This window comes from Prunus mume, linkage group LG5 (genome assembly GCF_029339155.1).
Source record: "Prunus mume cultivar Tortuosa linkage group LG5, ASM2933915v1, whole genome shotgun sequence".
Classification (NCBI taxonomy): Eukaryota; Viridiplantae; Streptophyta; class Magnoliopsida; order Rosales; family Rosaceae; genus Prunus; species Prunus mume.
The window spans coordinates 25,869,839-25,894,794 of NC_142702.1; the positions used below are offsets into that span (position 1 = coordinate 25,869,839).

The 24,956-nt window shown below is 39.8% G+C and overlaps 4 protein-coding genes across 6 annotated transcripts; 1 reads left to right on the forward strand and 3 right to left on the reverse strand.

Moving 5' to 3' along the window:
• Positions 1–1,083: 1,083 nt before the first annotated feature.
• LOC103332681 (ARF guanine-nucleotide exchange factor GNOM-like) lies at positions 1,084–7,105 on the reverse strand. The gene is made up of 3 exons (XM_008235432.2): positions 6,789–7,105; positions 5,464–6,296; positions 1,084–5,305 (listed from the first exon to the last, which is right to left on the reverse strand). The coding sequence occupies exons 2-3, from the start codon at positions 6,196–6,198 to the stop codon at positions 1,619–1,621; spliced, it is 4,422 nt and encodes a 1,473-aa protein (XP_008233654.2). The 5' UTR covers positions 6,199–6,296; positions 6,789–7,105; the 3' UTR covers positions 1,084–1,618.
• A 563-nt stretch (positions 7,106–7,668) lies between these two features.
• On the reverse strand, positions 7,669–13,850 carry LOC103332682 (ARF guanine-nucleotide exchange factor GNOM-like). Of its 3 annotated transcripts, XM_089051881.1 has the most exons (5): positions 13,710–13,850; positions 13,447–13,569; positions 12,867–13,032; positions 11,923–12,750; positions 7,669–11,781 (listed from the first exon to the last, which is right to left on the reverse strand). In XM_089051881.1, exons 4-5 carry the CDS (start codon positions 12,655–12,657, stop codon positions 8,113–8,115), a joined length of 4,404 nt encoding a protein of 1,467 aa, XP_088908007.1. In that variant the 5' UTR covers positions 12,658–12,750; positions 12,867–13,032; positions 13,447–13,569; positions 13,710–13,850; the 3' UTR covers positions 7,669–8,112. The 3 variants fall into 3 exon arrangements, with proteins under 3 accessions (XP_088908007.1, XP_008233655.2, XP_088908006.1); XM_008235433.2 differs by lacking the exon at positions 12,867–13,032; XM_089051880.1 differs by lacking the exon at positions 12,867–13,032 and having other exon boundaries at positions 13,447–13,572; positions 13,710–13,839.
• Positions 13,851–15,068: 1,218 nt separating this feature from the next.
• On the forward strand, positions 15,069–17,860 carry LOC103332684 (Tetratricopeptide repeat (TPR)-like superfamily protein). The gene is made up of 8 exons (XM_008235434.3): positions 15,069–15,237; positions 15,350–15,478; positions 15,573–15,668; positions 15,779–15,851; positions 16,159–16,220; positions 16,996–17,077; positions 17,474–17,534; positions 17,615–17,860. Exons 1-8 carry the CDS (start codon positions 15,121–15,123, stop codon positions 17,664–17,666), a joined length of 672 nt encoding a protein of 223 aa, XP_008233656.2. The 5' UTR covers positions 15,069–15,120; the 3' UTR covers positions 17,667–17,860.
• A 1,436-nt stretch (positions 17,861–19,296) lies between these two features.
• Positions 19,297–22,673, reverse strand: LOC103332685 (uncharacterized). Its single transcript, XM_008235435.3, has 3 exons — positions 21,512–22,673; positions 19,717–20,262; positions 19,297–19,595 (listed from the first exon to the last, which is right to left on the reverse strand). Exons 1-3 carry the CDS (start codon positions 22,346–22,348, stop codon positions 19,482–19,484), a joined length of 1,497 nt encoding a protein of 498 aa, XP_008233657.2. The 5' UTR covers positions 22,349–22,673; the 3' UTR covers positions 19,297–19,481.
• Between the last annotated feature and the right edge of the window lie 2,283 nt (positions 22,674–24,956).

Below are 24,956 nucleotides of genomic sequence, written 5' to 3' on the forward strand. Positions count from 1 at the left end.
TAGAAGAACAAATGAGAAAATGAAAAACAAAGTTCCATTTCATTTGCGAGTGTACCAAATTGCCACTGTATTTTGTATATAGAGTATCTTTTTCTTTTTGGCTTTACCAAGGCCAGCCAGTGACCACTGTGACTGTGCTGTGCTGTGATGTATTTGAAAAGTTGATGTGGGCTTATGACCAAACTTGTCCTGGTGACAGGTTTCTATGATCTTTAAGGTCTGGCTGGAGGACTTACCTACACTTGTACTTGAATACCAGTGAATGACCCTGACCAGGCTGACCTGACCCAACAAGCATATTGCTTTGCATATTTATCCCTTCATATTTTACTTTCAATCAAATATTACCCATTGACCATAAATAAACAAAATGAAAATGGATTTGTAATTAAAACCCCTAACACTATGACCATCGTATGCAATGCAAGAACTTTCATTTGGGGTGTGTTCTTATTCGTCGTCTATTATGAAGTAGCAGCAGACGATTGGAGAGCCGTAGGATAAGATTTGAAAACTCTTAGGATAAGATTTTTATCTACTAAAACCAAAAACCCCCCCATCATAAGTTAACTCATAAATATTGAGCAGATTTACTCCTACATACACGATCCAATATAAGAAATTTTCAGAAAACATTGTGGAAGAAATGACTTGGCGGGCCACGTAGTTTTGACATTACAATCTTCAAGCCCCCACTCATGTCACCATACCAATTTCTTCACGAAATGTCATTTTCTTTTACATTTTTCAAACCATCTGGTCCTGACCTAAGCCCCCTTGTCTGACCCAAAAAAACAAAAACCTTAGCCCCTCGGAAAAAGCATTGGGAAATTGGCCGGCTTGAGTAAATATTGGTAAAATGGCATCTTTTTTTCACAACTTTTAAGTCAAATTGGTCGGCTTTAACTTAATTAAATGGAATGAGTTAAGTAGGGTGAGAAAAAGCTAGTGAACAAGCTCAAATGAGCAAAATGAGTTTAAAAGCATAATTGTTTGTTAGGAGACCATACCAAAATAAAGTTGATACTCAACTCGAACTCCTCAAGCAATTCAATTCAATTCAATAGCATAGGCACAAACAAGGGTTCCAAGCTGAGGGAAAATACTATTTAGAAATGGCAATCTCGAGTTCTTTTCTGTACATTGTTGAATAAATCGATACAAAAATAAAAATAAAAATTTCACCACTCTGGGTAGAAATCAGTACTTCACTTCCAGATTCTCAATATAACAAAAATTGGGGTGGGGAAGTCCAAAAGCCTAAGGAGCCAAATATGATGATAGATATCTTTAGACAAAACCAAATATTCATCTGGCGAATACACTACAACAAAAAGTTATGTGGAGGCAAAGATGAGCACACCATTTTAAGCAAGTTGAAGATGAGTAGTAATATAAAGATCAATCCGCTTGGGCTTCCAAACCTCTAGGTCTAGTATAGCAGTTCCCTCGGTTATATAACATCAAATTAGCAGGGCCGCCCGCTGGTTTCTATATCGTCCAACTTCAGAACACATCCGGCTCCCTGTGTACTACTCAATGGTCATGATCATAGGTGCTTATTAACATGCATTACCAATACCAGTTCTAGTTGCAACGACTATACAACACTCTAACCTTAACTGCCGGAACCTTCAGCATAAGTCGTATCAGTTGGAAGTAAAGTACCCGTTGCTTCAGAAACTCCTCCTGTTTCACCTTGTTTAGTCTCTGACTGCTCTAAAATTGGATCACGGAAAATCTCAGACTGCAAGGATGGAGCAATGTTATTTACATGTCGCCATGTCAGCTCCCACAAGCTATCATCTCCTAAATCACTTCTCTCCACAAGAACTCCCCTTAAAATCATTACAAGCAAGGTGTTCTTAAGTAGCTCAGGTACTTGGTCCCGAAGCTTATCACTTTTCTTCCCCCCAACTTTCACCTTCATATATTTTTCCATTCGACTGAGAACGCCCAGCCATAATTTGCAGAAAGTTGTTAACTGTGATAGGTCAGGTAGTAGCTGCAGAAAAACTTTGGACAAGAGCTTCAAGGCAAGGATAAGTGTGCCTTCCATGTTCCGGTAGTCCTTTGGGGAGTGTCTCTCTGCAATTTCAAGCAAGTCATCAAGCATTGTGAAGATCACCATATCAAAGCACTGCAACCAAAGACCAGGTGGAAGAGGGATCCCATCCACTCTAGTCAAGCACTTCCGTAACAAGGACAGAGCATGGTTCCTAACCTCTTCTCTCTGGTCTAAACAAACTTTTCTCAATCCCTGAACAAGCCGCAACCACATTTCCCCGATATCTTGAGACATTTTCCCGATATCTTGAGACATTTTCACAGCTTCCTCATCATTCATAGATTGCTTAGCCTCACATGCCCACCTTGCTAAACAATCAACAGATCCCGCCATTAGATCAAGTGCACACACAGATCGGTCTACCTCCCCAACACGAGACTCAGCAAACTGTCTTGATGCATCAACACATAGAACATAATTGGCTGGCAACAAGTGAGTTCCATCAGACATAATGAAGAACAGCGCATCAAATCCAGCCTCAGAAGCTTCCGGGTGCCGAGCAGTGATTGAGAGCAATGACGTAATTATGCGCCACCCCAATTGTGATCTTATGTGAGAGGCATTTGCTTTCACAAGGCGGCCGACTTCCTGTGTAATTTGCTCACAGTATGCATCAGCAACCCGTGCATCAAGCTTCAAGACAAGTTGCAGTGACCTCAAAAGTTCATCCGCAAGGTTCTCTTTATAGGGAAGCAGCCGCTGGCAAATCCGAAGAAGTCCAAAAACAGCCTTCTCTACCAGCGCACAAGGCATCACAGTTGACTGAACAATGTTTGATATGTGCTCATACACAATCTGCCAAAGAAGCATAATCCTATCCCTATTATTTAAGGTAATAGCAATCAGCAACTCCAAACAAAAAACTCCAGTATCTTCATCCTCAGGTGAGCTGCTCCCTTTGTGGGGTCGTCCTCCAGCCCAGATCAGTGCTTGTGCAAGTTGCGAGAGGGATTCAGCCTGCAGAAACTTGCTATCAGAAAAAATGCCATCAATGTGGCACTTTTGAACTGTCTGAAGGGTGCGTTGATGAGCAGCAAGTTCTTCTTCAGTAGGTTGCGATCTCGGCTCCTCTGTGTCAAGAGATAGGAGCTGACTAAACCGGCCCATCAATCCAGAGGATCTCCTAGGAGTACTCACAGAGGGCATATGAACAGAAGATAGAGAATTGGTTATGGGGTGGCCATGACCTGTGTCAGCGGAAACCTCCGAATCACCAGCTGCTTCACTGGCTACACGAGCTGAAAGAAGACCAAGCTTGTGTAATCTTAAGATACAGTCAAGAATGTTTCTCCAACCCGCGCGAATGTAATCACCATATGCATTGGCAATTGTGAAAACGGTCACAGTTGACATTCTAGCTTTTGGGTCATCGCCAAACGCCAACACAGGTTCATCAACAGATGGGTTTAAAAGGGTTGTGAACTTACAAAGAGACACAACCAGGTCGTCCAGCACATCTTCAAGATGATAGCATGCTGCAATCTTTGCAACAGATAAAAATCCATCAATGCACGTTTGGTAGATCTCTTCATATTCTGCATGATCAAATACCACAGAGATGGCAGCAATTGTAGGGCCCGACATTATAGCAAACATATCCTGGTCAAGGTGGGGTCTGAAATTGGATACAATGAATGGAGCATTCTTCTTGGATTTGTGTATTAAATCAATCCAACGGCTTGGGGTCATTTCAGGAAAACTAGCGCCTTGTTCAGGAGTTGTGCGGATCTCATTCTTGCATATTGAGTGGTAAAGCTCTGACAGGAATTCTCGAGGTAGATCATCACCTCCATTGATGTGCCGATTATTCCGAATGAAATCCTCCTCCGTCATCTTCTTCTTTACCTGAGCGTTGTGTCGATCTGTGTTGAGCATTATAATCGAATATGATAACAGGAGGGCAGCATCCTTGTTAGCTAGAATTTGTGGTGATTGCTCATAATATCTCTCTGAGAACGCTTCAAGCACCCTTTGTATCTTTTGTGATTCTCCAGGCAGCCGAAACGTCTCCAAAAAAAGTCGGAGAGCAGTATCCAAATTCATATCTTGAAAATCAAAGGTACCAGCAAATTCATGAAGAACCTGAATACAAAACTCATCATGGTTTCCCAGGAAATCCCCAACAAGATTCTTGTCCAACCCAGAAGTGTACCTGAAAAAACAGGCCACACTTTCAGGATCAAGTTTGTCAGGCAAGAGATGAGTTCCTTGCAGGAACTCCAGCCCTTTCTTTGGGTCATGGTTAAAATGATCGGCTCCAATCATCAGCCTTCTCTTTATGTATTTCCTTCGGCGAACAAATGGAACCCAATGATTAGGATCACTGTAGTCGTCACACTTCATCAACCAGAATGGGGTATACTCTTCAAGATTCGTGAGAGTCTCAGTAGAACTAACTGATCCGTTACCTGACCTCTCTGCCATTCCCTGAATAATAGCAATAAGACCATCCAAAGCAAGAATGTGAATTGAAGACAACGGGAAATTAACAGGGAATGCACTCTTTGACAACAGATTAGCAAGGTCTTCAAAGGCATTACTGCAGGTTATGTCACAATCTAAGTTAGCGTACATCTCCACCATGAAAGTTTTCTGCCTGCAGAAGTCAACAACAGCCTCCATGGCAACCTCCTGCTGCTGATAAGAAGCCCCATACCTGCTTTGCGCAAGCCTCAATATCACACAAGAAAAGAATGCCTCAAGCTGTAGCTTTAGTTCAGTGCGCAGATGGTGATACAAATTGAGAACAATGCTGCATACCATTGAAAGAATAAGTGGACTCGTTGATAGGCCAAACTGCATCAGATTTTGAAACAATTCATCCTGAACCAAACTTAATAACTTGGGGTGGTTCTGAATTGAGGACCCACCCAACTCTATTGCAGAATTAACCAATCCCAAGGCAAAAAGAGGCACATCTTCATCAAACGATATGGTATTAGATCTGGGACCCATACCAATATGCTCGACCACATTTAACAAAGAGCACAGAAAGTTAAATATTTCCACCATACAGGGGACCCCAAACGGCTCAGCCATGAGACGCGAGTCATATTGAACAGCCTCCTTCCCACTAGAAGCCCCAGTTGTCTTTTCATCCATCCCAGATTCTACAAGACCTGAGGAAGCATTCAAAGCAGGATTTGTGGATAAAAGCTGACTGTCAAACTCAGAACTCATGTTGCCATTCTCCAATTGTCTACTCCCAGAAGGGTACTCATTATTTATCCCAGCAATCTGCAAAAGAAAAACACCATATATTTGAAAAGAAAATTATACACATATATAGAGCTTTTAAGACTGGTATCAAGTTCAATTTTTTGTTTCACACTCCAAAATCAGCAGAAATCATCTATGCTAAGACCCAATAATACATGTCAGAGTTGATACAGTACCTCTCGATTGATGGTATTGTTTCCATTTGACAATGCACGTTCAGTGTTCTGAACATCTGGAAGGTGTGAGAAAATACATCTAACCAGTTCATGCATAGTGTGGCGAGCTATCCGTTGCAACAACTCACCTTTTGTTCCTGCTTGATGGACTATACGGAAACATGTATTCACTATAGTGCAAACATGCTGATTACTCAATATAACAGACACTTTACTCTTCATGCAAGCCAGAAGAACCTGTAGTATCTTCATCAGTACCACTTCTTCTGATGCAGGATCAGTCACCTCAAATCGGCAGCCAGTGATCGCATCAACTAACAAATGCATGGCATCTTCTACATTTACGGAATTTTGATCGATCACATCAAGCGTTAAGATATTGTAAACAGATGACAACGCCACACCAGTGATTGGCGCACCAGTTTCATCTGATCTAATCACATCCAAAAATGGCTGAAGATATGCAGCAGGATTGATGCTATGCAACTGATGCTGCCATGAAAATATTTGCTTCCGTAACACCTTTAAAGATTGGATTAGAGGGTGTTCCAGCTGATCATCACCTGATATATAACGTCCTCCCCATCTTACATTCCTCCTCATAACCGCTAATACAGCGCCTATTTCTGAATTAATGATGCATGCTAAAGTATCTTTTTTAGAATATGTTGCATCACAGTTCAGGGGTTCTTCGTCAATTGCCTTGATTCCATTTTGCAGCTTCAGACGCCCCATCTTTGAACAGAACCCAAGTTCTATCAGTATTTACCAACTTCTACGTAGAGAAGGCAAAGTCGCATACCCTCATGATCCACGGAAGTACTCAAACATACCTAGTAGAAATGCAACATATAAATAAGCTGAATGAAGTGCAACAAGTAATGGAGAAGCCAAGCCTTTAATCAAATCTTCCCCAATCATATCATAAGCAGATAATTAAACTACCATAACCATTAGCACCTACCATGACTGCCTAGAACCTATCCTGATTACCTCTCTAACCAATTCCACACCCATAACTTCCCATAATATGTAAATGTCTTTACATGAACACAAGACCATCTACACACACTAGAATTGACAAGAAAAGTATGCTTCATAAATAATTTCCACTAACAAAAAAATAACATTCTAGGGAATCAAACAATATCATCCAAATTCCAAAACTAATATAAATAGAAAGCTTTAAAAAAGGAAAACATATGCTAATCAGCTCCCAGGAGGGGGAATTGGTATTGATTTTGACATTGCCAATTCCAATGTTGAATCCTCAGATTTGGGTGAGATAAGGGAATTCAAATTCGAAAATTCTTTTGGGCACCTACCCAACAGTCCTCCTCCTTGGGACATTGACGGCGATCTCATGCCGGAAGCCTCTGAAATCCGATCCGCAGTCTCTGCCGGCCCTAATTGTCAGCTTCGGGTTCGACCCGTCCACCACTTTTGTACCAGATCGGTCATTCAACTGTAAAACAATGCGTTGCGCTCTTTTTTGGGGGGCATCAAAGTGAGATCTCTCGCTCGTAGTATAGTATTAGTGTCTCTTCAAATGTGGACCGTGTGATTTTTCTTTTTTTTCTTAAAGCCCATGAAAATCTCCTTTTTTTTCTTTAATTTAAGAAAATGGTGAAAGAAATTGCCCGTCAAAATAAGCAAAGTGCATAGATAAATACTTTTAACTATTTAAGTTATAATTTCTTTATGTGATAATTTAATATTTAATATATATATATATATATATATATATATATATACCCGTATCATAGTTATAATTATAGGTGAATTCGAAACCCCAAGTCAGCATATCACATTATACAATAGATATGTAAAATAATTTCTTCGAATCCGCAATAGATGATTACAAAATCAAAGTTTGTATTTTAGATTCGTTACATTTTTCTTACTAGTCATTTTGAATGAAAATCATTAATTAATAAACTAGAAAAGCCCATCCTTCAAATTCACTTACTAGAAAAAGTGGTGAGAGATGGTAATGGAAGTTTATCAGTAAGTTTTTTTTTTTTTTTTGGATCTAAAGTTTATCAGTAAGTTTACAAACTGGGAGATGAGAAATGCTCTGAAAACTATCAGAAAATGATTGGATAAGATCAGATTTTTGCTATCAAAATTATCAATTGCACCAACAATTTGAAATGCACGAAACTGAAATAATGTATGTCAAACATGGCAAAATTAGAGGTTCCATGCCGAGTAAAAATATCGCTTAGAAGTTGCAATCTTGAGCTCACTGTACATTGATGAACAAGGCAGTACAAAAATATAGAAGGCTTTCACTAGCAGCTGACTACAAAGGCAAGACAAATATGCTATCTTTAGAGAGAAACTATATTTATCATATGGGAGTATACTGCAACAAAGTTATCTGGAGGCGAAGTTGAGGACACCATTTGGAGGAAGACGAAGATGAGTACAAAGACACGACCAACCCGCTTGGGTTTCGAAACCACAGTAAATCATTTCCCTTTGTAATAATCCACATCTAGCAGCTCTATAAACAAAATTAAGATGTCTTCTGCCAGTTTCTAAAAGATTGAATTTCATAACAGAATGCCTCGTAAAATAACTACTTGGTGGTTATGATCATGCGCGAACAAGACCAGTTCTAGTTGCAAAGAACTATACAACATGCTAACCTCCAGTTGCAGACACCGTTTCAGTTGGAAGTAGGGTACCAGTTTCATCAGAAACTAGGCTTCCCCCATTTTCACCCTGCTTAGTCTCTGACTGCTCTGAAATTTGATCAGGGAAAACCTCGGATTGCAAGGTTGGAGCAATGTTATTGACATGTAGCCATGTCAGCTCCCACAAGCTATCTCCTCCTAGAGCGCTCCTTTGTACAAGCACTCCCTTTAAATTCATCACAAGCAAGGTGTTCTTCAGAAGCTCAGGTACTTGGTCCTGAAGCTTCTCACTTTTTTTCCCTCTAACTTTCACCTTCATGTATTTTTCCATTCGGCTGAGAACACCCAGCCATAGTTTGCAGAAGGTTGTTAGCTGTGATAGGTCAGGTAGTAGCTGTAAAAACACTTTCGACAACAGTTTCATGGCAAGGATAAGTGTGCCTTCCATGTTGCGGTAGTCCTTCTGGGAGTGTCCCTGTGCAATTTCAAGCAAGTCATCAAGCATTGTGAAGATCACCACATCAAAGCACTGTAACCACAGATTATGTGGAAGAGGGATCCCATCCACTCCTGTCAAGCACTTCTGCAACAATGACAAAGCATGGTTCCTAACATCTTCTCTCTGGTCCAAACAAACTTTTCTCAGTGCCTGAACAAGCCGGAACCACAGTTCCCCAATATCCTGAGACATTTTCACTACTTCCTCCTCATTTCTGGCTTGCTTAGCCTCACGGGCCCACCTTGCTAAACAATCAACAGAACCCGCCATAAGATCAAGTGCGCATATAGATCGCTCTGCCTGCCCAACACGAGATTCAGCAAACTGCCGTGAAGCATCAACACAGAGAGCATAATTGGCTGGCAACAAGTGGGTTCCCTCAGACATAATGAAGAACAGTGCATCAAACCCCGACTCAGAAGCCTCCGGGTGCCGGGCTGTGATGGAGAGCAAGGATGTAATTGTGCGCCACCCCAGCTGGGATCTGATGTGAGAGGCATTCGCTTTCACAAGGCGACTGACTTCCTGTGTAATTTGCTCGCAGTAAGCGTCAGCAACCCGAGCATCAAGCTTCAACACAAGCTGCAGTGACCTCAAAAGTTCATCAGCAAGGTTCTCCTTATAGGGAAGTAGCCGCTGGCAAATCCGAAGAAGTCCAAAAACAGCCTTCTCTACCAGAGCACAAGGCATCACAGTTGACTGAACAATGCTGGATATGTGCTCATACACCCCCTGCCATAGAAGCACAATCCTATCCCTATTATTTAGGGTAATAGCAATCAGCAACTCCAAACAGAAAACTGCAGTATCTTCATCCTCAGGAGAGCTGTTCCCTTTTTGGGGTCGGCCAGCAGCCCAAATCAGTGCTCGTGCAAGCTGTAACAGGGATTCAGCTTGCAAAAACTTGCTCTCGGTAAATATGCTGTCAATGTGGCACTTTTGAATTGTCTGAAGGGTGCGCTGATGAGCAGCAAGTTGTTGTTCAGTAGGCTGTGATCTCGGCTCCTCTGTTTCAAGAGATAAGAGCTGACTAAACCGACCCATCAATCCAGAGGATCTCCTAGGAGTACCTATGGAAGGTATATGGACAGAGGATAGAGAACTTGATATAGGCTTTCCGGGACCTGTGTCAGCAGAAAACTCTGACTCATCAGCTGCATCACTGGCCACACGAGCCGGAAGAAGACCAAGCTTGTGTAATCTTAGGATGCAGTCCAAAATATTTCTCCAACCTGTGCGAATGTAATCACCATACCTATTGGCAATTGTGAAAACTGTCACAGTTGCCATTCTAGCTTTTGCATCATCACCAAAGGCTAGCACAGGTTCCTCAACAGATGATGGGTTTAAAAGGGTTGTGAACTTACAAAGAGACACAACCAAATCATCCAGGACATCTTCAAGATGATGGCATGCTGAAATCTTTGCAACAGCTAAAAATCCATCAATGCATGTTTGGTAAACCTCTTCATGCTCTGCATGATCAAATACCACAGAGATAGCAGCAATTGTAGGGCCTGACATTATAGCAAACATATCGTGGTCCAGGTAGGCTCTAGAATCGGACACAATGAATGGAGCATTCTTCTTGGATTTGTGCATTAAATCAATCCACCGGCTTGGCGTCATTTCAGGATAACCAGCACCTTGCTCTGGAGTTGTGCGGATCTCATTCTTGCATATTGAGTGGTAAAGCTCTGACAGGAATTCTCGAGGAAGATCACTGCCTCCATTGATGTGTCTATTATTCCGAATGAAATCCTCCTCAGTCATTTTCTTCTTTACCTGAACATTGTGCTGATCTGTGTTGAGCATTATGAGTGAATAAGACAACAGAAGAGCAGCATCCTTGTTAGCTAGAATTAGTGGTGATTGCTCATAGTATCTCTCTGAGAATGCTTCAAGAACCCTTTGAATCTTTTGAGATTCTCCAGGCAACCGAAACGTCTCCAAAAAAAGTCGCAGTGCAGTATCCAAGTTCATATCTTGGAAATCAAAGGTACCAGCAAATTTATGAAGAACCTGAACACAAAACTCATCATGATTTCCCAGAAAATCCCCAACAAGATTCTTGTCCAGCCCAGCAGTGTACCTGAAAAAGCAGGCCACACTTTGCGGATCAAGTTTGTCAGGCAGGAGATGTGTTCCTTGGAGGAACTCCAGTCCTTTCTTCGGGTCACGGTTAAAATGATCAGCTCCAATCATTAGCCTTCTCTTTATGTACTTCCTCCGGCGAACAAATGGAACCCAATCACTAGGATCACTGTAGTTTTCGCACTTCACCATCCAGAATGGAGTATACTCTTCAAGATGCACTGGAGTATGCGCAGAACTAACTGATCCATTCCCTACCCTCTCTGCCATTCCCTGAATAACAGCAATAAGACCATCCAAAGCAAGAATGTGAATCGAAGACAAAGGGCAATTGACAGGGAATGCACTTTTTGACAGCAGATTAGCAAGTTCTTCAAAGACATTACTGCAAGTTATGTCACAATCTAAGTTAGCGTACATCTCCACCATGAAAGTTTTCTGCCTGCAGAAGTCAACAAGAGCCTCCATGGCAACCTCCTGCTGCTGATAAGAAGCTCCATATCTACTTTGTGCAAGCCTCAATATCACACAAGAAAAGAAAGCCTCAAGCTGTAATTTAAGTTCAGTGCGCAGATGATGATACAAATTAAGAACAATGCTGCATACCATTGAAAGAATAATTGGACTTGTTGATAGGCCAAATTGCATCAGATTCCGAAACAATTCATCCTGAACCAAACTCAATAACTTGGGGTGATTCTGAATGTAAGATCCACCCAACTCTATAGCGGAATTAATCAAAACCAAGGCAAAAAAAGGCACATCTTCATCAAATTCTATGGTATTAGATCTGGGACCCATTCCCATATGCTCAGAAATATTTAACAAAGAACATAGAAAGTGAAATATTTCCACCATGCAGGGGACTCCATATGGCTCAGTCATGAGATGCAAGTCGTATTGAACAGCATCCTTCCCAGTAGAATCCCCGATTTTATTTTCATCAATCACAGATGCTACCAGGCCTGAGGAAGAATTCGAGGCCGGATTTGTGGATAATGATTGACCATCATACCCAGAACTCACATTGCCATTCTCCAATTGTCTATTCCCAAAAGAATACTCATTATTTAGCCCTGCAATCTGCACATGAAAAACAACCACATATTCACAAAGAAAGTCTTAAAATTGGACATTTGCGAGACCAACTAACTATTTCACTCCTTAATCAACAGATCACCTCTAAGCCCCTATAATACATGTAGACTTTGAAAGTAGTATTACCTCTTGCGTGACAGTATTGCTTCCATTTAGCAAAGCACGTTCAGTGTCATTAACATCTGGAAGATGTGAGAAAATACATCTGACGAGTTCATGCATTGTGTGACGAGCTATCCGCTGCAACAACTCGCCTTTTGTTCCTGCTTGATGAACTATACGGAAACATGTATTCACTATAGTGCAAACATGCTGATTACTCAACATAACAGATGCTTTACTCTTCATGCAAGCCAGAAGCACCTGAAGTATCTTCATCAGTACCACTTCTTCTGATGCAGGATCAGTCACCTCAAAACGGCAACTAGTGGTTGCATCCACTAACAAGTGCATAGCCTCTTCAACATTTACGGAGTTCTGATCCATCACATCAAGTGTTAAGATATTATAAACAGATGACAAAGCGACACCAGTGATTGGTGCACCAGTTTCATCCGACCTAATCACATCCAAAAATGGCTGGAGATATACAGCAGGATTGATGGTATGCCATTGATGTTGCCATGAGAAGATTTGCTTGCGTAATGCCTTTAAAGACTGGATTAGAGAATGCTCCAGCTGATCATCACCTGATGTATAACGTCCTCCCCATCTAACATTCCTCCTCATAACCGCTAATACAGAACCTATTTCTGAATTGATGATGCATGCTAATGTAGCTTTATTGGAATAGGTTGCATCACAGTCCTCGGGTTCTTCCTCAATTGCCTTGATTCCACTTTGCAACTTTAGACGGCCCATTTCTCCAACAATATTCTTCGAACAGAACCCAAGTTCTAGTGGTATTCACCAACTTCTATGTAGAGAAGGCAAACAAGCATAGGAAATGGATACCTAGAAAATCAACATACCAGATAAGCTGAATGAAGTGCAACAAGTAATGGAGAAGCCTCAATGACAACTTTTCTAATCATAACGTAAGCAGACGATAAAATTACAATAAACATTACCACAAACTTTCAGCAACCATAACTGCCCGGCACCCACCCTCATCGCAACTCTAACCAAATACCACAGCCATAACTTCCCAATCTCCTCTTTAGTGTAGGTGCCTTTACATGCACACAGACCATCCAAACACACTAGAAATGACAAGAAAATCTATATTACCTTTCCCTGAGAAAACAGTGTCAGGTTGGTATGCTTCATACTAAATGTCCAACTAACAGTTTAACCACAAAAAAAAAAAAAAAAAAAAAAAAACTAAAATAAAAGAAAAATCAGATTTCATGGAACCATACAAAAACACACTCAAGCTTCCCGCAACCTTGAAGTACTAATTTACATTCTAGCATCTTCGTCCAAACTTAAAGATTTGACTCTAAACAGGTAACTTAAAGCTAAAAGAAACACTAATCAGCTCGCCCCAAAAAACAGGAAACTAAAATTGGCTCTGTTTGGTTCCACAGATATGAAATGGATTTTGACATTGGCAATTTCCACCGTCAAATCCAGAGTCTGGACGTGTCCCAAATATCAGATTTGGTCGTGACTAGGAATTCAAATTCCAATGTTCGTTTGTATACTTACCCGAGAGCTCTCCTTTCAACCTGGCCAGCGATCCCAAGACAGATGCCTCTCAAATCCGGTTCCTCCCTCTCTCCCGCTGTGCCAGTTCCAATTGCTAGCTTCACGTTCGACCGGTCTACTGCTCTGCTACCAGATCGGGTGGAGCATGCGATCCATCAAAGTCAGAAAATAAAAAAGACAACAAAAATTCGAAATGCGAAGGCAATTATGTGAGTAAAGTTAAGAGATTAATGAGAGAGAGAGAGAGAGAGAGAGAAGTGTACCTTGGTTCGAAAATGGAGGAGTGAGGTCGAATCCCTACTGTCCGGCCAAGGATCTAGAGGAGGAAGAAAGAAACGAAGAAGAAAGTATCAACTAGTAAACAAGAAGAGTCCACCGTGTTTCATTTTTATTTTTTTCAAATAATAATAATCTCTCAATAATAGTAAGACGTTTCTTTCTTTCTTTTTTTGAGCAAGAGTTCTAATCTTTTTTATTTCAATCATTCTAACTCGGGGTGGATCTTAAACCAATCGAACTAATTTTTTTTTTTTTTTTTTTTTTATCAAACGAATCGAACTATTTAAATCAGACACATTGATATCAACTTTTTTTCTTTTTTTTCTTTTTTTTATTTTGCTTTGATGAAAAGTTTAATGTTGTTCTAATGGTATATTCAATCTTAGATTCACATGTGCTTTAATTTAAATTGTTAAAATTGTCTATGTTAGAATTGTTTTGTCTTATTTTACATGACGATTAGACTTGGGAAATTTGCAAATGCAAGTTATAAAAAATAAAAGCACTAAAAAAAATGATATAATTGTGTATTGTATTAAGCTTAAGCCTAAAGAACTAAGAATCAGATTGCTCAATTGTGGTTTGATTAATTATTTTAATTATAATTAGCGGTGAAACAAATTCAAATCGGACTACATCTACTCCTATTTATAACTTCCTCTGTATATAGGAGAACAACTCTTACATGTATTATGCGATCTAAAATCGAAAGTTTTTTTTATCATTTATATCATATATGATCCAAATTTGAAAGTTGACACAACAAAACAAAGGGATATGGCGAAATTATACTTTCAAAATAAGATTTGTCAAGTGAAGAATAACTTTAATAATTGTACGAATTAAGGTATTTATAGTTGCTTAAAATTGAAAATTAGAAATCGCTTTTTTTTGGGGGTATAATAAAATATCAAAAAAACATAGTACTATAGAATAGTAAAAAAAAAATCTTACTATTTAATTAAGCTAATTAAGATATTAATTATCGATAAACATATATTTGAGAAATAGATCGAAATTTAATATTCAAATATCCAATATTTTTGGAAATATTCTTTATATATTTTTTTTATATATTTTTTTTTATTATTTTTATATAAATAATATTTCTTATGAAATAGCTAAGAATGAACAATTAATATCTCAGTAGTTTACTAAATTAGTATATGTGTACAATTTATGTTATGCGAGCCCGCTTAGCTCAGAGGTTAGAGTATCGCATTTGTAATGCGATGGTCATCTGTTCGATTCCGATAGGCGGGGGGGTGTTTAATTGGGCTCTCACTGATAGGTGTGAGCAGGTGGACACAAGACCAGCCCATATATATCCATTCAGATCTCGCTCATTATCCGCGACACCAAACGAAAGAAAAATCCGATTAGAAAAATTCGCAAATGGCGGTTTTCAACGTCTCCCTCTGTTCCAAACTCCCACCAAAACCCCCTCTCTATTCCTCCAATCCTCACCCTTCCCGCCAACACCTCTATCTCTCCGGCTATCCTGCACCCCAGGTACACTGCGCACCTCATCCCCTTTGGCTTCCACATTTGGCGCATTGCGCACACCCGCGTACCTTAGCCAATTCCATCTCATTATTTAATCACTTTGAAATTTCTTTCACAGGTTGTAAAGAATCACCTCGAAGCCTCTAGAAACGTTGTGTTGTCTGTGGGCGACTCGGTCTGCAAGGCGAGCCTGATCGCTCTGCTCTCTGCTTCTCTGTTCGTAGCCAATCCGGCACTGGCCTTTAAGGTAAGGTTTTAGTAACTATGCTCTGTTTGCTTCCCGAGAAAGTGAAGGAAAATAAATCATTGCACTAAATTTCGTGTCGTTGTTGGTGAAAAAGGGTGGAGGTCCGTACGGTTCAGAGGTGACTAGGGGCCAGGACCTCAGCGGCAAGGACTTTAGCGGCAAGACTTTGATCAAGCAAGACTTCAAAACGGTCCAAATCGATAAAATTTAGCTCAAACACGCGCACATTTCTTTCATTTAATTGTTTGCTGTTTAATGCATTCATAGATTTTGAGTTTTTGTGTTGATTGTGTTGTACAGTCCATATTGAGACAAGCAAATTTCAGAGGCGCCAAGTTATTAGGTGCAAGCTTCTTTGATGCTGATCTAACAGGTACTTTATTATTAATAATTTTCATTATAAAAAAAATAGATTATATAGGTTTAAATTATTAATGTGGGTTTAAAATATATAATGTGAGTTCGGTGGCAAACTGAGATTGTATCCAAATAAATACTCTAATTTCTGAGCAACAATGGCACATGTCAAAATTGTTTAGGAAGGATATTGCAACAAGGAACAAACAAGCAACTCTTGAAATAAGCATGTGGCTTGAATTACAGATTAAGCATATACCTGATATACAGCCAAAGAACATGGCCTATTCATTATATTATTTACCCTGATATTCTCTCTCCAGGGGCTGATCTTTCTGATGCTGATCTAAGAGGTGTAGACTTCTCCTTGGCCAATGTGACAAAGGTGAACTTTGATGGAACATTTTAATTTTCTATTTGATTTGTAAGAAATCCTTCTGCAGTTTTTTTGTGTTTTCTATTTACACTGAAAATTTAGATGTTCTTTGCTATCAGGCAATCTGTTAATGCAACCTGGGTTGGTAAATGGTGAAAAGTGTAGATAGGGATGGGGCTTAATAGTCTTCCCGGTAATATCCTAATATGTACTTACTTGGACATTGTGTCTGAAGCTCCCTTTGCTGGGAGTTATCCGATTATAGCGTGGAATAATAAGCTGAATGAGGAGATAGTTCTGTGTGTAGCTAGCAGGTTTTACCATACTCTGTTAATTTGTTGGCACTGCCTCACTATCATAATCAGTATTGTCATTTCGAGATGCATTGAGAATGAATTTGGTTGATCTTTCTGTCAAGTTAATAGGACCATTGTGAGGAATTTACCCTTTAATTGCATCATCATAACTTGAACAAAACAGATAAATCTATCTGACAGGGATAACCTGTAGAATAGCAGTGGAAAAGGCTTTCCTCTACCTGTTTAGTAGAACCTTATAAAATTTCTAGATTCCCTTTCTAAAATTCTGTTAGTTTCACCCTGACTTTATGAGTTACTTCCCGAATCCCCGTCCCTTGGTCCATGGCTCAGGTTTTGGTGGTAACCATCCATTTAGGATTCTACAAGGCCCAAGGTTCAGTTGTTTCCAAGCAAAGAACATAAAGAATGACAAGTTTCCATAACGTTTTCTAATGTTCTTACACATGCATGTACCATTTCTGCAGGCAAATCTGAGCAACGCTCTCTTGGAAGGTGCACTTGCCACAGGCAACACATCTTTCAAAGGATCAAACATTACGGGTGCAGGTAATACATTTGCTCAATCATGATATTTTTGATAGCCTTGATTTAGCCCTTATCATTAGGAACTTCATCTCAAGGTGTGCTCGAATCCATGCGAGCTGTGTTTAGTGCTACTAAAAGAAAATGTAAATTTAGAAAACAAAGCAATTAATTTTTGCACCACGGTGTGGAGTCTAGTAATCTCTCCAGAGTGCCTTCAGTTTTTGCTAGTTTCCATACTGAGGAGTGCCTTTGAGCCCTAATATTCTGTGGAAAATATAATGGAATGTTTGCATTTCCTTGGGGCAAACCAAGGGTAGCTTTAATTTTTATTTTTATTTTTGGCTTAAACAAGTCGTCTGCAATACTTAAAATCAAGCACATAATCAATTTTGGATGATTTGCTTTCTGTGTGGTCAGACTTCACAGATGTGCCTCTGAGAGAAGATCAACGGGAATATCTTTGCAGAATAGCTGATGGGTAAGATAACTTATTTATTATGCATATTCATCTTCACAAAAATGCTTCCTTTCTAATGAATCCACTGTTTCTGTTAACAGGGTAAACCCAACAACTGGAAATCCAACGCGTGAAACCTTGCTTTGCAATTAATACATCATTGACCAAAATATAGGTTGATCAAATTGTAACAGAGGTAATTACTTGATCTGCAGAAGCTGCAATTTTCTCGAATGGAGCTTTGTTACCTAATTTGTTGTAACTATGCCTGCCAGCCAGCCAGCTATGATTTATATTTATATTCTTAAAAAATAGAAAGAAAAAAAAGTATGTATATTTAATTGAAATTTCGGTTTGTGTGTGATCACCATAATCTGAAGCTTAGGCGAGAGACTCTCTTGCAACATGGATGGTAAATTCTCGGCCAATAACACAATGATACGTGGGATAACTTTTTCACAGGTCATTATATTATTGGCCGGAAATAACTGTTATCCCTGTTACAAGTCTTTTTCGAGGCTGAGGGATCAGTCAAACGAACACTTATCTGCTCATTATTTCTCCATTGACAATTAAGCCATTATCGGCATCACCTTTCAACAGATATCGCGTCTCAATTTTGGCCGAGTGAGGTTAGGTCACCATAGTCTGCGGCCACCTCTCTTATTTGTTCCTTTTTTTTCTTTTTCTTTTTAATGTATTGGGTTTATGCTTTTGTGTGCTTTGCATCACCACAGTAAACTGCTTTTAGCTTTCAATTGGTTCCACTGATGAGTTTAGCAAATGGCATAAGCACATTAAACCATTTTAGTGTGATGATATCCAACTGATACAAATATGAAATCCCATTAACACTTGATCAACCTGCTTTCATCACAAAATGTAACTTCTCTCATCACATTAAACCTTTTTTTTTTCCTTTCCTTTCCACATTTTCTCGTTTCTGATGACCAATGATTCCTTATCAATCTAAAATTTAATTTAGCCCACCATGCTTACTAATGACAATCACGCCATGCTCACATCCAAACACTCACAGGCTCATCGCTCATTCACCAATACACTCTAAGATGAGACAAACTAATGAATTGAATTCTCTTTGACTATTCTAGGACATTCGTGTGTAGGACATTTCTGTAAAGTTCTCTCTAGAATAAAAAGTATTTCCGTCTTGTTATTACTTTTTTAGCCTATTGCCAATTTCTTTTTATTTATATATTTTTATTTATTTATTTTTATGAACAGTCGATTGCTAATTTTCCTTTCACTGTAACCTTCTTCACACATTATCTCTTTAAATGAAAAAAATTAAATTAAATAAAAAAACAAATTGGTACGCTACAGTAGTTGCATCTTTATGTTCCACTCAATTTTAAAAGTAAATTTAACCCACCCTATTTTAAAATTCTGAATCCACCCATGTTGCTTATGCTTTTAAAACCACTAAAGATGCTTTCAAGCATCTGCAACTGATCTTTTCCACCTACACGCACAAGCTTTTTTAAAAGTTACCCTTGAGTTGACAAATGCAACAACATTATTCGCTTGGGTGGGAAATTGAGCATGTCGTATGCTTTCTTCATTGATAGTGCGGGCGCGTTTATAGCCACAATTCGTTAATATGCAGGTGCGTATGCTTGTGTTATGATATGAGTGGATTGAGTACACGTGACGACCTGATTTTCTCATTTGAGAATTTCTCAACATAAGAATTTATGGCCATATCTTTTAATTGACACATCAAATAGTGAGAGAGAGAGAGAAAGGAAAAAACAAAGGAAAGTTAAAGTGTGGACTAATCTGAGCCTTGGTATTATTAGACTTGAATATTTACAGGAGTGCAATATTAATATAGCTCATGGACTGATCTATAAGTACGTATGTAGTATATATGCTAAGGCCAAAAAGAAAAAGAAAACTTCTATAATATTTTGTAATCTCACAGCACTGCATGCCATCCTAAACCCTCTACACAAAAATAGATTCAGAGGGTCTGCATGCCCTAATCCTAATCTCCATATTCACATGCCAGAAGCCGTCACGATTCTTAATCTCGGAGCACTCTCTTCGCGGAGCCTCCTCCTGCTCAACACCATCAAATCAGAACCATTAGAATTTAGATTAGACCACTAATCACAAATTAAGCTCAAACCATATTATTTATGAAAAAGCAGCAATAGATGATTTATGAAAGTGGGGTTACCTTTGTCCAATATTGAGGGTCCATCTTGTTTGAGGAGACTATAATCTTCTGCATTGCCCTTGCATGGATATACTCTTCTTTATCACATTGCTGTCCTCCATTGGCCGCGAACCTCTTATAAGTAGTCACAGTAAGCCCGCTCTTACTAACCTTAACATGGTCCAAGAAAAAAATGAGTGGCTGCTCACACGGGACAGAACTCATGGGTCGGGTATTGAATGTGAAGGGTCCATCATTCCAACTCCGCCATGTCTTAAACGTCCGCAAAGGAATCTGAAGGTCCAGGGCTGCCACCATTGATGGGTAAAGCTGAATGGTGTAGCCCCAAGAAATGGACATTGACCATTTACGCCTGTGGTCGTAGCAGAAACTTTGTTGTAGAATCCGGCCCGGGTCGACCCGATATGCACGGAGAAGAGATTTGACCGAGTCTAAATGGGTCTGGTTTGGGAAGAGGGGTTTCAAGGCATCCAGGTGGTGGAGTGACACAAGTGGTGCCAATGGGTGCGCAGCTAAAATCCCATAGGCGTCCCCTCTGATATCAAACTGAAAAAAAAAGTACCACCACATACCAAACGGGTCACATTCATTTTTCACAACGAAAGAACTGTAACAAGCGTTCTCTCCAAGCCAGCAATCATGTTATATCCGCTTGATGATGTGTTATGATGATCATTCTACTTGCATTATAACGTGTTATGAATTGAACACATTAACCTAAACATGTGGTCCAAAAACTCACCCACCAAACCAAACCAAACCATGTAGATAACTAATTACTGCTGTGAAAAGCGGTTGAAGAAACTTAAAAAGAGGCTTCTAATTTTAATTAATTCCACCGGTGCCCCCAAAGAAAGCTCAAATTTGCAATGTAAGTCTAGACTGACAGGTGGAAGAAATCATTTGCACAAATTTGTGCCACCTACTTTTTTGAATCACAAGACTTCCAAATTCCAAAATTTCAAAGGAAAGTGCTTAAAGACAAGAAGACGGGCGATTCGATGGTCATTATGTTGTTCTAGGCAACCTTACACTAATCCTAGTAATCTAATGAAGAATTAGTAAGCAACTTCACGACACGTGTCCAACTTTTTTGCTAAACAGGACAAGTGAACACATGCATGCAGCCTTTAACATCCTCATATTATATTAAACACACATAACAACCATAAAACCTACCAACAATAACATCGTATTGCATATCATGCTTTGCCAGGTGCCATGAGAAGAATATTGTTTAGGAGCTTAAAATATATCATTTGGAACAATGACAGAATATATGCCCTTCTCAACCTTAGCATGTGTTCCCCATCTTGTTGTCGCATTACAATTTATATTTTTTTAACCAACAATTGTAATTTGAACTCGAGACCTTCTTCAATACGGTATCGCTTATTAATCTAATATGATTGTTATATTATTGTCAACGAGTTCATATTATGTTGCCTTAAGTTCAAATATTCTTTCATGAATTTTTTCTTCCAAATGATGGGTTACCAACTAAATCTGTTCCAAGAAATTTGACTCTAGTCAAATTCAAATTATCTTTTTATGTTGATTTGACGAGGTGAGGTGTCGGATTTAACACGGGCCGTTCAACCCAATTCAAATCCCAGTCACACGTGGCAGAAACACACAGAACCACTCACACCCGCCGTTAAAATTTCGACATCATCAAACGAAAACTGTTGGCCGACTCTCCTTTAGAGGTCTTTTTCTACCAAGTAATACCACCAGATCCCGCCACGTGTAACCCAAAAAAAAACACACAATCAATCACGACAAAGTAACGTACCTGGTGGAACCCACGCAGTTTAGTGAGCGGCACACCCATCTCGCTCACGCAGCCCCACACCCTCTGATCAGAGCCGTAGAAATTGTAGTACCTCTCCAGACAGCCGTCCATCCGCTCCACCAAGCGCGACGCGAGCTGGTAGCTGATGGCGAACCCTCCGCCACCAAACGCCATCTCGTACGCGTGCATCACGTCCTGCTCGACGCTCTCCGAGTTCCCTCCAATGTAGTACATCTGATTGTGATCGTACCTCGCTAACACCGAAACCAAGTTGTGAGTGAAAAACACCGTATCGTCGTCTCCCATCACGAACCACCTTACGTTGGGAACCCGGAGCTTGAAGCTCTCGTACACAATCCGGGCGATACGAACCGCGGATTGCGAACTCGAGTATTTGAACCGGGTCCAGTCCTCCGAGACCCGGTACGGAATTGAACCCGAGACGTTGCTGGTTTGGTTATCGGGTTTCGCGTCGAGCCAGACGAAGCCGCGTGTCGACTTCGGGTCCCACCATAAATTGGTGGAGCGGCTCCGCTCTCTCCACGTGGCGATGGAGGCGCCGATGCCGAAGAGAATGTGGGAGATATCAGTTCGTTCATATCCGGGTTCGAGTCCGGAAGTTCTGGACTCGGGTTGGGCTTGGGTGCGGGAGGGGATGGAGAGCCAATGGGAGTTGGGAGAGAAGGCGGAGAAGATGGCGAGTGATATCGACGCGAGGAAGCATAGGAGGAGGCCCAGACGCAGGGAGAAGACCAAATAGTCGCGGATTTTTTCCGGGAATATGAGCAAGTTGGAAGCTTTGAGCTGGTCCGCCCGAGTCGGGCTCGTTTTCTGCATGTTTTTTTATTTGTGCACAAAACCCCCCGGAAGAATTTTAATTGTCGGAGCAGACCCCCCCGGAGAATCGTGTATTTACGAAAACTCCCTGGCGGATGAAAAAGCTTTCATGTACGCCCCCAGACTCAGAAGAATTCTGATATCAGAGCGTCACAGGGCTAGAAGCTTCGGTTTTCAGATGGGTAGGAGAAAAGTGGGGGCATGAATCCGTATGAAAAAGCGTACGGAAAATAGTAAGAACAACTAGCTGTGTGTGAGAGAGAGAGAGAGAGAGATAGAAAAGGGATGAGAATGGCTGTTGATGAAGGAGAAAAGATATATAAACCAAAGAGTGAGAAAGAAGGTTGTGATTTTGTACGTGTGGGCTGGTTTGGGGTGCTTGCGTTCGGTTGGGGCTGGCTTTTTTACAGTTTACAGTTTTACAGAGATGGGGAAAAATGGGTATGGTTTATGCTGGCAAGGTTAACAAGAGTTACGCAATTTGAGCAGTGTCATCCATTTCGTATTACGATAGGTGTAAATATTGTAAAAAATTTAGATCTTACTACAACATATAGAAATTACCGGCCAGAACACAAGTCGTGCAGAAGTTCATAAGCATATATTTTTTGGTATAACGTTAAGAATGTTAGATATCAATCGGCATATGTTTTTTCAATGATTTAACTTCTTGTATTGTTTGACCGACATCATTAGGGTTTTTATTGCGTGTCAACTAAAATTGGCAAGTTATTAATTTTTCTTTGGAGCAGAACAAGAATATCTTGGAAAATCATGTTCTATCCCAGAATATAAGAATTGACGGTGTTGAAATTCATTCAATAACTTCAATTCTTCATTTGTTTTACAAGTTAGGCTAAGAATCTATCAGTTTATTTGCATCTGTCGTATAATAAAAGGACTTTCATGTAACGGAGATAATATTTTTTATTATTTATATTCAATAACGCAATGAACGTAAGATAATTTTTTCGCGTATCGTTGTGTACATTAATTGGAGATAACAAAACAGTGATATACTCGTTATAAGTAAGTTTTTCTAATTGTATACAACCGATTTCTCACAATTAGATGTCGGTGTTAGATTTTGAAATGACTATTGCGATGTAACATGTGAAATCCATCTTGCCATGTCTTATTTTCTTATTTTTCCCCTTTTCACATTCTATTCAAACAATTTAATTATAAAATCTTTACATGTAAAATCCCTTCATTAATAGCTATCATTGACTCAAAAAGGCTCCCCGTAACTTGTGGCAAAGAAATGAGGTAAAATTGTAGAAAACTAAGTCCAAATGAATCAACCCATTCAATGCGCAAGAATGATCATAGACTACAGGACAGGTATTTAATTCTCAACCAAAAAAAGAGAGATTCGGTGAACAGAGAAATCACCATGTCCTTGCTTTTCTTTTTCCCTGCACCATGAACAAACCCGTTTTCTTTTCTTTTTAAAAAATTTAAATAAATAAATAAAACTTTAGCAGAGATGTTTAGGACGACGAACCCAACAGAATGGAATCATGAGGGAAGGAAGGTGATTCCTTTAAACACTTTGATGATGATAGCGATGGAACAAACAAACACGTGTCTCCGCGTACAGGGTTCAAACCCAAGATTATGGCCTAATTAATTATTTTTCTCCTCTGTCACAGATTAAAAAAATCACCCCACTTAGCACTAACCGTCATGAGTTGATTTCTTTGGGTGGGGGTTGGGTGAATTGCCTGGTTTTGAATTGTAAAGCGAAGCTGACTTTTGAGTGATTGGTCATCTATGCAGAGAGAGGAACGCATGTCACTAAACAAACAAGGGATTAGTGGTGACAACAACTTAACAAATGATCCCTCAACGTTTTAATGATTTCAATGTGCAGCGATGATTATGGTGTAGTCAATGCAATGTAGACCATTTGAGATGTGCAAGACGGCAAAGGTCACCAAACAGGACCCAATGACTTGATCAAGATTGCAGGTTATACCTCTTTTGGGGTCTAAGTGAGATTGACTTGCAGGCTGAGCAGTAGAGCTCTGTGCGGCAAGCAACAACACGTTCTTTTGTCTACCCATGGATTGCCAAATAAAGATTGAAACTGTTGCATAATGACCATCTTTGTACATGGAAAGGAAAAAACAAAACAAAACTGAGAAGATATGTGTTTGTGTGTCGGGTTGGGTTGAGTGGGTTGCTTGGGTCACAGCACATGCCTTGTTGTTTTTGGAAAAGTCCAATATAGTTTGAGTTGTGGACTATCTTCTACAGTTCGAACACAGGCCCACCTTTGAATATATACAATATGTTGGTGTCTTTTGTTACATTGAGAGAGAAGAAATCCTAGAGTTTCGATCCTAGGTGTCAAGCCAAGGGGGAAGAGGGAGGACCGCAACCACTGTGGTAATCCTCTCCACAATATGTTGGTGTCAATTTCAACTTGTAATTTTATTCAATACATCCAAAACAAATTGGCAGCTTTTGCCTTTTGCATTGGCCTTATTAGATATACACGTGTTCTGTTTTTTTATGCAAATGGAAAGAGACTGTAGGAAAACTCTAGTCCCCTCTCTAACAAAAAATAATGTGATAGTCACACCAAAAAATTACTCGTACA